Source organism: Mycteria americana, chromosome 3 (genome assembly GCF_035582795.1).
Source record: "Mycteria americana isolate JAX WOST 10 ecotype Jacksonville Zoo and Gardens chromosome 3, USCA_MyAme_1.0, whole genome shotgun sequence".
Classification (NCBI taxonomy): domain Eukaryota; kingdom Metazoa; phylum Chordata; class Aves; order Ciconiiformes; family Ciconiidae; genus Mycteria; species Mycteria americana.
Window position 1 is genome coordinate 87,525,983 of NC_134367.1, and position 12,267 is coordinate 87,538,249.

At 37.0% G+C, this 12,267-nt stretch overlaps 1 protein-coding gene across 1 annotated transcript in view; it reads right to left on the reverse strand.

The window, feature by feature from the left end:
* The window catches only part of RGS7 (regulator of G protein signaling 7), a 233,371-nt gene that overhangs the window by 115,270 nt on the left and 105,834 nt on the right, over positions 1 to 12,267 (reverse strand). Inside the window, exon 3 of the mRNA XM_075497396.1 lies at positions 7,150 to 7,246. Within this exon, the coding sequence (XP_075353511.1) occupies positions 7,150 to 7,246 (97 nt within the window). The remainder of the gene's footprint in view (positions 1 to 7,149; positions 7,247 to 12,267) is intronic.

The window sequence follows — 12,267 nt, forward strand, 5'->3', positions numbered from 1 at the left end:
TGTGACTCATTCCTTGGGCTCACCCACCTGTGATTTGTGGGTGAGATGAGCTACTACAACACTGCTTTCCTCTGGGGTCTCTCACTACATCTGACCAGGCTGCTGAGCCTGCCGGTCTGCTTTTCAGCAGGATTTTTCTATGTTTAAACACATAAATTCTCTTTTTACCAAGCATACTACCTACTCGTGCTTAAATAAAGACTGGTAATTAATGATTATATGAATACATTTGCTAATCAAAGTGCAACATCTCGTTATCTTAACAATTTCCCAAATAGAAGAGAAATAAGCATTTTCTGAGATGGGGAAAAATGATTAATAAAAACGGCTTAAGATGGAAATAATCTTTCTAAAAATTGGGAAAATGCAATGTCTATATGGAAAAGGCTCAACATCAGCTTCACATCTAGAAATGAGAAAAAACTAAAGACTTCACATGGATTATATTTTCCTGGGAAAGGTAAATGAATCTTTTCACTTTCTCTTTAACTCAGAAGGGGATGTTAAAGAACCACCTTTCTACTGATCGCCTTCTCCTATTTTTGTTGGTTCAAGCTGTGACTACTTTCCCAAAGTATTGAGCCATGCATCAGAAACAGCCAGTAACAACTAGTACAAACATACTTTCCTTGAATACTCTTTATTCTGTCTCTGTGTGTATTCTTTAATTGAACTTACATTTCTCATAGTTCTCCCTGCTCCTTCGATAAAAACACTAAACAGTGTCTCTCATTAGTGCTTACACACCGCTCAATTGGCACATTCTCCACCAATTTTATTCATTACCAAGCATATGCAAGTATTATACACTTTAAAGTCCTGTAAAGCATCACATGATATTCCGTAATGACCATAAGACACCACTATATCACTACATCTGTCTTAATGAAATATCCACATTATGATTAGCTTATAAAGGTTTCAGTACTAATACTGACCAACCCACCCGCCCACCCCACAAAGACCCCCAAAACAAACTCTCGACTATTGCAGTGCTTTATCCATAAATACTGAATACTTCTTTCTGCTTGAAAGTGAACAGCAAAACTTTGGCATTTACTTGCTGTCTCTCCTTAGTAAAAATAAAAATGATATTTTAGAGCTCCTTCTAATCCTTATGATTCATATGTCAGACTCCCTACATTCGTCATTTCAAGCAAGTTTTTTATCCACTTCCAGGCCTAATGGTGAACTATGTTCCAGGCAAATTGCCTTCTTTTTATTCCTAATGCTCTAATCAGTGTTAGTAAAGAATGCACATGACAACCTTCATGCAGTTATTATTGTTGACTGGCAAGATGTCTATATAAACTATCTTCTTCACTCCTCCAAAACATTTTAAAACCATGGAGACAACAACAGCAAGCCCTTCTTTTGTTCATCAAAATGCATAATTACATAGAAAGATTATTTCTCCTGCCTATTTTTTTCTTTGGAGACCTTAAAGTTTCAAATCAAAGCCACAATATGTATCTGATGAATAACATTGTTATGACTACGCTGCAGGTATACAGGGGGTCCTGCATTACTGCAGTCTAGTGAGCCATCAACCACTGTTTTAAACATGTGCCTTCTGAAAACTGAGTGCCCATGACTGTGGTCATCAGCATTAATCACAAAAAGTGATATCGATCCATAGACAGGGATAACTAAAATTTTTACATTAAACAGTCAAATTTCCCAAGAACCACATAGGCATCCACTTGACCCACCTAGTGGATGAGGGAAAGACTGTAGATGTTATCTATCTGGACTTTAGTAAAGCCTTTAACACTGTCTCCCACACCATTCTCCTGGAGAAACTGGCAGCTCATGGCTTAGGCGGGTGTACTCTTCACTGGGTAAAAAAATGGCTGGATGGCCGAGCCCAGAGAGTTGTGGTGAATGGAGTTAAATCCAGTTGGCAGCTGGTCATAAGTGGTGTTCCCCAGGGCTCAGTATTGGGGCCAGTCTTGTTTAATATCTTTATCAATGATCTGGATGAGGGGATTGAATGCACCTTCAGTAAGTTTGCAGATGACACCAAATTGGGCAGGAGTGTCGATCTGCTTGAGGGTAGGAAGGCTCTACAGAGGGACCTGGACAGGCTGGATCGATGGGCTGGGGCCAATTGTATGAGGTTTAACAAGGCCAAGTGCCGGGTCCTGCACTTTAGTCATAATAATCCCATGCAACGCTACAGGCTTGTGGAAGAGTGGCTGGAAAGCTGCCTGGCAGAAAAGAACCTGGGGGTGCTGGTTGACAGCCAGCTGAACATGAGCCAGCAGTGTGCCCAGGTGGCCAAGAAAGCCAACCTGGCCTGCATCAGGAAGTGATTGTGCCCCTGTACTCAGCACTGGTGAGGCCACACCTCAAATACTGTGTTCAGTTTTGGGCCCCTCACTACAAGGGAGACATTGAGATGCTGGAGCGTGTCCAGAGAAGGGCAACGAAGCTGGTGAAGGGTCTGGAGAACAAGTCTTATGAGGAGCGGCTGAGGGAGCTGGGATTGTTTAGCCTGGAGAAGCAGAGGCTGAGGGGAGACCTTATCGCTCTCTACAACTACCTGAAAGGAGGTTGTGGTGAGGTGGGTGTCTCTCTCTTCTCCCAAGTAACAAGCCATAGGACAAGAGGAAATGGCCTCAAGTTGCACCAGGGGAGATTTAGATTGGATATTAGGAAAAATTTCTTTACTGAAAGAGTGGTCAAGCATTGGAACAGGCTGCCCAGGGAAGTGGTTTTGTCACCATCCCTGGAGGAGTTCAAAAACATGTAGATATGGCACTTCAGGACATGGTTTAATAGGCATGGAGGTGTTGGGCTGACTGTTGGACTAGATGGTCCTAGAGGTCTTTTCCAACCTTAATGATTCTATGATTCTTTGAACTACTTCAGTGTCATCTTCAAGCCCAGCTTTAGATGCCCATATGTGTAACTGCATCTAAAGCCACCAAGAAAACTGACTCAACCCCTCCTTCAGGAAAATTCCAGTTCACCTGATGTATAATCAGTTCAGTTCAGAGATAGTTCAGGATCTGCTAGAGGATACACTTTTAGAACAATACAATTTTTTAAACACAACCTCTGGTGTGATTTTCACACTCAAGATTATAATGTGAAAGGGCATAAGCAGGCTATATTGCTCATAGTAAGAATAGATTACTCCATTCTCAAAGACAGGAAGCTATTACTCGAATAATGATGGTCTACACTATAGCATTGCTTGTACACTTAAGCAGTCAAGACTAAAGCAATACTACAATTTCCAGCAGAATTTCCATTAACAGTGATCAGTGTAAGATCTAAGATATAATCTAGCAAATCTGGTTTCAGCCATTAGTGTACTAGGGTACACAGGTATATTAGTCTGTTTTCTGCAAAGCTATCCATGCAAATTCATTTATTTGTTGCATCCAGTGTGAGCCTACTTGCAAGTAAGATTGTTGGTGACTCAGCTTGAGATGAACCATCACTACAAAAACCATCTGCTACAGCACATTGTACGTTCCCTCTGTTCAAAGACCTAATTGTACTTACCCTCACAAGCACTAGCTGGATGAGGTAATTCAGCGAAACTCTGTAAAGGCTAGGGTCTTTCACAAAAAAACATTTTTGACTGAAATTGTAATAGGCATACAGTATGCTGCTACAATGGCCCCAGAAGGCAGTGAGCTAGTGTCAGGATGAGTCAGTATAGAATTGTGCTGAAAAAGCCATGTGTAGTAGTTATTTGACTAAAAAAAAAAAAAAAAAAGCTGGGGATGGAGACTGTAAATATCTGTTCTGCAACAGTGAATGATGCAGATCTTGGTGTAAAATAAGCTTTGAGTGCAATAAAACCATTAGCTCATCAGACCCAACAAGCTACAGTACAGAATAATTCTGGGGTGTTTGATATTTATTCTTGCTTGTCACGACATACTAAAATACACCACATATGTTCACTGATGAGCACAACAGGTTGCAGGTCTGCAGGCAGCACAAGTAAAAGTCAGAGTAGTCAGCTCCCGATGCTGTACTTCCAATGATTCCTTTATGCTGAATCCCATTTGCAATTAGACAAGGATGCATTTTTCCCTCTCCAATAATTGTTTATTTCTATGTATAATAAGCCCCATCATTTCTGTTAAAGACTTTGTAACATACTAAGTCGTTTACCATAGTTATTTGCATAAAAAGAAGCATAACTTTATATAGAGTTCTTTATCGAAAGAACTTAAATGAGTATCGTTAATGCTAAACAGCTAGGAAAAATCTCTTGGCACTAAGGAATGAGGTACAGAACCAGGATAGGTGCTAACGGCTTTGGTTTTACCCCTTTGTTTTCAGAGATTTTTATCTTGGCATATATGATACATTGGAGCTCAGTCAAGGATTGGGTTTTTTTCACAATCCGTTTCACCTCCTGCTTGTAGGTGACTGGAATGCTATTATCCAAATAAGTCTGCAATTCACCATCTCTAGTGAATTTACACCATAGATAAATTTGCTACATAAAGTCAATCTGATACACTCTTAAATGTGGATACAAATATGAATAGTAATTAGCACACATCTACAGGTTTGTATTCTTTTTCATCAAATAGCTTGCAAACTCATTTTAAGCATATTTTCATCAGGTAAAGACAACTAAATGATTTACTTCCGAAAGATTTCAAGAAAGAAACCTAACAAAAATGGTGCATTTGAATTCAAGCAGCTTGCTCAAAAATAATGTACAAATATCAACATCAAGCAATTTATTTGCTCTCTGTGAATATATGAAATATAAAGCAATACAATTAATAATTTTTTCAAAATTTCACAAGGTGAAAAAATCTTTAACTTAGCATTATTTTTCTTTGTGTTTTTCTGAAGCACAACAATGTGTACAGCCTATAGAGAATTATCTGTGTTTGAAATGTTTCTCTGTGTGGATATTTTACTTGTAAAAACATTTAAGGAATGACTCAGTAAATGAGATAATGTAATCACATTATCCTGTTTATTATAATCACAACATTCTATTAAAAGGTTAAATTCAGATACCATTTCCCAGGCTGATTTTGCTAATGTAGTCATCCTTAAATAGATATGGTCAGTAATTCTGCATTAAAAAGTGACTGCTATTTGAAGTAGTTTTGCACTTGCTGTTTTTAGAAGCAATACTATGAAATAAAAGTAAACAAAAATAAAAATACCTCTCTTGCTTTTATAACAACATAATTAAAATGCTAGCCCATAAGACCCTATTCTGACAGACAATTTATGGACATCCTTAATTTTTAGAAGTTGTTTAAAGGACTCTTACAAGTCTTTTGTAAGTGCTTGCAGGAACCTGACTACACTGTGGTAGACCTACCCATTTTGCTTCTCCCCACAAACAAACAATTGCAAAGTTCCAGTTTTTATGGGACATAATCCTGGGCAGATGGCTGGGTATAATACATGCTTTTATGCATAGACACACAGAGATATACATGAGAGCATATAGACATATATATGTATTTTTTAACTGGAGAGTATCTGCTCTTGATTTGATCATTTTCATATGGATGCTTTTGTGGGCAATAACAGTACTATAAGCTGTTATTACACACATTTCACGATCATCATGATGATCCTTAGACAACAATAGTCCCATGTTTCCTAGTAATCAATAGATTTGAGTTCAAGCTGATGTACATTTGCTACTTATACACAAACTCCTAGCACATTAAAAGAAACCCGCTACTCTCAGCACAAAGGTTTGAAGAGTTTGGATTCCATCCAGCATAGAGAACTGACAGGAAAGTAGATTAATTGAACTAAAATGGCAGTTGTGCTGTTCTGGTGAGTTTTTCAGTCATGTGTAGCAAAAATTACTGCCCTGGTATTTGAGGGAGAAAATCTGCAAAGGGAAAAAAATGAATTCTCCTATGCTTTTTCTTTCCCCCTGCAGCTGATAAAGTTAATGCCTCAATACAAAAGTTGTATTGGTGACTGCTATGTACTACTGTCTATATATTCTAACACACCCTTAAATAGTGTGATGTCTATTGGAGTAAAAATCCCCATTTTGGTAAATAATGTCTCCTGCTATACAAATAACCATAGTCTGTCTAATTTGAAATCCATAGCACACAAGGTAAGGCAGAGAATAACAATTAATATAGATAATTTAATAGGATGCCATGCTGTACTAACTTACGGGAAATAAAGGTCCATTCTTCAGAGGCTAGTTTTTGTACAAGTAGTTTCTAAAATCATGAAGACATTTTGTTAATTCTTAAGACTCTTTCCTTCTTTGTGCCAGAATTATTCACTAGCAAAAAGATTCCAAAGGTTGAAAATTAAAGTATAGAAGTCTTCTTGCTGTTCTGGACAGTACAAACTTCTATAAATACTTTCTATGTAAGGATTACATTTTCCATTACAAAAATTGCAACTGTTACCAGAGTATGGAAAATGTAGGTTCAACAATGGCATCTATTGCAAAGGAACTCCATGCTCATTAGTAGCACAAAAAGATACATATCCACATATTTAAATGCATAAATTGATATAAAAGTATGTAAATAAATGAATAAATATATTATATGAGTTAATTAATAAATGAACAGATTTTTGTGCATATGACAATACTGACTTGGATTAGCTATAAAGTTTACAGCTGTCTTTCAAATCACCGCACACATCTCAGTCTTAGCTTTTTGGGCACAGGCAGCCAGCTACAAAAGCAGGTCATAAATGTTGTAATAAATGTCTACAGCCACAATTCAGTATTAGCTGCAGAGTGCAGTGACGATTTTCCTTTTGTGCTGCTGCTACAGCAGTTCTTATCTTCATGTACTGGCCTATACACTAAACTCATATTTGCCATGAAAACACGCTAAAAACCAGATCTGAAATGCAGAAACTCTGCAATAAAAATATTGCCATCTTCAGATAATTGACTTCTTGTAGTAAATTAAGTATTCCCTTCACTTAATTTACAGGACAAAACCATCTCTGTGTAAGCCTACTCCAGTGTGAGAGAAACATCAAAAATTTCTATAATTAAAGTATTCAAAGGATAGTCAATGTCTCCTCCAGACCAGATGACTGTGAATTCCCCATAGCACTCAGTTAAAAGTGTTTTCCATTTGAGCATCCCCTTACATAAGGTAGAGTGGAAACTTTAAATAGCATGAAATTCACTTTGACTCTTACCAGAAAAGACACTGGGGATCTTGGAAAGAAAACTTTTGACTGTACGAATAGGAATCCCATTTTTCTCATCTTGCATGCGGGCTATGACGTCTTCCATCTGAACACAGAGAAAAAAAAAATAAAAGAAAGAAAGAATAAAGAAATCCAAAATTATTTCCTAAAATAAATTCTCCAAGAAATTCTAGATCAATCTCTCAGAATGACAGGTCCACTCTTGCCATTTCTTTTATAACTAATAATTTATATTCTATATTTTTATTGAACAGGCTAAAAAACTGCAAGTAATTTATTCGTGGACAACAGTAAAAAAATGTATGTGCTCAAAGTCTCTTGAGAAAGAAATACCAATGCAGAACAAAGAGATTTAGTTAAAGTAGTTAACAGTAGTTACAAGAAATAGTTAAAAAACATTGCTGGATATAGAATCATGTTTTGATTGTATTACTGGTATTGTACCACATATGAAAGCAAAATAGAGTCATACAGCCTTCTAGGGGACTGATACAGTTCTCAAAAAGGCTGTTCAAAACAAAAATAGAGCTTTTAAGTTCAAAGCAAAAAATCCTTCTTTTCTTTTGAGAACAGGAAAAAAAATACAACATGATGCAATTTCGCATCCCCGGAGACAGCAGAGCCAGAAACGTAAGATTTTTTGTAGGTAATGGAGTGAGTATAAAAACATTTAAAATCACTTCGCTGCATTTTTAAAATATTTTTACATTAGCTCATTTTTTCCAACTCAATTTTTTAGGCTAATTTGGCCCGTACATTTTATAAATTATGCTCAACCCAAAGGTTCACTTTCGTGTGAACTATGAACAGCAAGCCCATTTACTGGAAAACACAAAGAATATCTAGACAGAGTCACTGGCTGACAATGCTAGTTTTTATTCTTGCACATTTCATAATTGAAGTTTACACATTAGATAACTTCCATCTTTCTTTCTTTGAATATCTAACTTCTCAAAATATTCAATTATATTGTGATAAAATGAATTACAACTATCCTTCATTTTTCCTTAAATCACCAACATAGTGCATATGAAAAACTCTGTGTGACAGAGCATTTTATATTATTTTATTAGTCAAATCTTAAAAAAAAATTTCTATTTCACCTCTGTCCCCCCAGTAGGTTCCCAAAGAATTCATTAAAAGTTTGTGGCTGGGTTGTGTTGAGAAAAGAGACTAACAGACAAAATTCTGTTATACACCTTTTTCCAGATGACCTAAACCAGCAAACCAACATCAGCTGCAGCTGGGCATTAATTGGCCCAATAGGGGAGTTGTATAGAGCCAGGAAAGGCAAAGGGAGCTGGGCTCTCCAGTGGTGTACACAGGGAAAAAGAACAAAAATCCATACCAAAAATGAAAACAAAATCAATTAGTTCGACTGCTCATGAAAAACCTGTTTATACAGAGAGTGTCTGCAGGTTCACATGCTCCATGTACTTATGGATCATACATTAACACACAAGGAACACAAATCCAGTGGCACAGTCCAAAACAGAAAGTACACACAAGAAGCAGATATTGTTAGCAAGATGTGGAAGACCAAGTCTGTTGCTCAGAATTAAGGCATATACAAATGTAACAGAAGAAAAGAACCAATGGTCATTGTAATGACTTTCATCTGACATGGAATGTAATTATTTAAATAGAAAAGGCTATTAATAATGTTCTGAAGAAATTGTCAAGCAGACAAACTGTTGTCTATGAAATGAAATCTGTCCCTACATTTATTATCCATATAATAAGTGAATCCTTGTTTCAACCCCTTCTAAATTCAGTTGGTAAACTGTCTTAATGAGCCCTTAAATGAACAAGAAGTTGCTCAAATTCAAGTGAGTATTTTTGTTTTAAACAATAAAGGAAATTATAACCATAGGTGCATGGTCTTCTATGGAAATGAACAGAAGTAAATTTGATGATAAATTCCACACATGCAGCATAAGCTTATAAGAATATTGCTAGAACTGCAGAGTGAATAATAATGTATGTTACACTATGACAAAGTTTAGATGAAAATTCATACATAAGGCAACATGATAAAGGTCTATTTGCATTATAATAAGGATTACTACAAATGTAGGGCACAATCCTGGAACATAATTTTACAAGTAGTGATATGCAGTTACCTCTTTCTCAGGAACACACAAGAGTGCAAATGTTTAATGCCTAGAATTCCTAGTGCTGTCAGTAATCAGTCTTTTGAGGGTATATGGAATAAATTTTTAACTGACATTCACATACGCTTTCCTAAACTTGCTTCATGGACAAGATTTAATCTAAACTGTATAAAACCTAACTCTGATAGGGACTGTAGCTCGGGGGGAGTTCTCAGGTTTTGATTAGCAAAGTGAGCTCTAGGATGTCTGCACTGCAGGATTACACCTTCCCCTGCACGTCTAGCTCAGATTATTGTTCTGTGTCAGGAGCAAACACCCTCTGTGCAAAAGGCAGCTCACACTCCAGACAGCATCATTGTGGACTACCTGGTTAATTCAGTGTACAAACATTACTGCATAAGTCAGTGGGAATGTTCTGAAACAAGATACAACGCAACATCAGACTCCTAAATAGTTACAGTTGACCTGGGATTCTGTATGTTATCTGTTACACTACTAAATTCTTATTTGTCTTGTCCCTTTTTACACAGAAATCTAAAAGGTCACTTGTGTTTTGTAGTTATCTTAAATCTTAAACATAAGAACTCAAGAAAATGAAGGGCAGATTAAAAAAAAAAGTGCTTCAATTAAAGATTCAAAACTATCTAATCCAACATATGCAGGTGCACAGTTTAACTTTTAATATACGTAGTCTGTATTTCTGTTTTAGCTGCTTTAAATTCAGCAAATGTATAATCTCTTCCACTGAAAAACATCTCATTTAATTATATTTGGGAAGCAGCACTCAAGGCACTTCTCTGTCATTCATCAACAATGACCTAAGACAATGAAAAGGGCAGAATAGTTTAATTAGAATGATGAAAGAAAATCTTCATCTAATTTTGCTCAAGGAGTCTAATCTGGGAAACACAAGCTGCTGCCTGATATAATAATTTTCCTTCCTGATGTATCATCGTTTGCTTCTGAGTCACCTGACCCAATGCTCAAAAGTGAAATATAAGCTCCTTCACTTCACCTCAGAATTAGACTTTCACAGTTCTTTTCTTACGTGCTCACCTGGCTAAACCTGACTGGCTCTGGTCATGCAATGGGATCTTTTTTAACCCTAAGCCTTCTTAAAGAACTCAAAGAAAACAAATCCACAAAAACCAACTGCCTCCTGATCATGCTGCAAATGAAGCTCAATGTGATTGAGTAAAGGATGTTGTATAAGCACATCTTTTAGCTTTTCAGTCATCACTATTAACAGGGAAAGTGTAGCTAGAAGGAAGTTCAGCAAAGATCCTACAGAAGCATTTCTAAATAAATGTATCCTTCGAAAAATGTGCCATTTGTTTACCAGTGAGGCAGTTCTATCCCTGACAAAACCTCACTAACCTTCTGATGCATAGGCAACTCAGACCAAACTTACAGTATTAAAATTTAAAACTTCACTTGTCTCCCTGTGAAGATAATTTGCAGTCTTCATCTTGACATGCAAGGACTCTGTGAAATCTGTTTCAAAGACTAACTCCATGACAACAGTGACAATGCATCTTATATGAAGCAAACAGAAAGAAGATAGCGATATCCTGTAATAGAAAGGCTACAGGATACAGGAGCCATTGCCTAATAATGACCACTGACTCTGCTCCGAACGCACTGGGAGCTAGGTATGGAGACATGCATGACTTACTCCAGGGGCAGAACCCATTAGAGAGCTAACAAGCCCACAGAGGCAGTAGTATCTGGCCATGGGGAAGAGAGATTAAAAGTTATCAAATGGGAAGTGAAGGTGATGGTTCTCAGTCGTGTGTATTGCTAAAAGTCCATTGAAGGACTACACTTATTAGGCTTCTCTTCTTCTTTGATATGATCATAAGAGGTTTCTGCCATATGGGGTACGATTCACCTCTTCTATCTTTAATCATCAGTCACTACCCAAAGGTATCTGTCTTTCTCCATTATTGACAGTGGAAGTCTTGACAACAAACCAGGACTAGTATCCTTTAGCTACTTACAGCTAGGTGCAATGAATACAACTCCTAGAAGCACAATTTTTATGGCTCCTTAGATTTCAGTGCCGTGTGGTTTGGGAAGACACTGATCTTTAAATTTCTAAATCTAAATATGAATTTCATTGCTAATCATCCACACACCTTGCAAAAATTATCCCCTTGCACTATAATTCAGGATCACAGCTTCTTAAGAAGTGGGTTTTTTTAATTAATTCAAAGACAACAAAAGTTGAAAGCTCAAAAAGTTTGTTAGTGCAGGACAAGAGTTTTTTCTTCCCTTAAAAGCAAGCCTAAATCCACTCCACATAAAGATGATCACTAGATTCAAGGATTCCAAGACTAGAAAAAGCAAGCAATAGTCTGGAACTAACTAAAGTTCAAGAGTTACATGGTAAAAGCTTGAAGCCTTGACCTACTTATACATTTACAGATACCTCAATTCGATTTCTCTTACTAAAACAAATTTCAGTGCCAGGGAATTAAAGGTATACCCAGGAATACTAGAATGAAACTAGGCATAATTTTGTACTCAGTTATCATACCTCAGAACAGGGGATTACTCTTATGTTGAGTGTACTGGGGTCCACCCACACTACAGCTTTGTTAATTTTGCTAAAATCTTTCTTTTTCATTTTACCCACATGCAGGGGTGGAATAACCCAGTGAAACTAACTACAAACCTCATCCAAAATTGTTAACAAAGTACAACAAGTTACAATATGTAATAATTTCTCACACTACGCAACAAGTTTCCCTAGACATTTTTTTCCCCTCCTTACTTAAACACGTTATAGAGTCCAAGGTCATCAGTGCAGCTGGCAAGCAGGTTGCTGGAGGCTTTCCTTAGCTAGCCCCCCATGCAGAGACGTACACGAAGCAACATAGGCTGAACAAAACCAGCAGGGTAGGAGAAAGCTGCAAGGTTCTTTACAAGGCAATGGACATGTTTTCTGTTTTCCAAACACATGCTAACTATACAGAATAGATATATATAG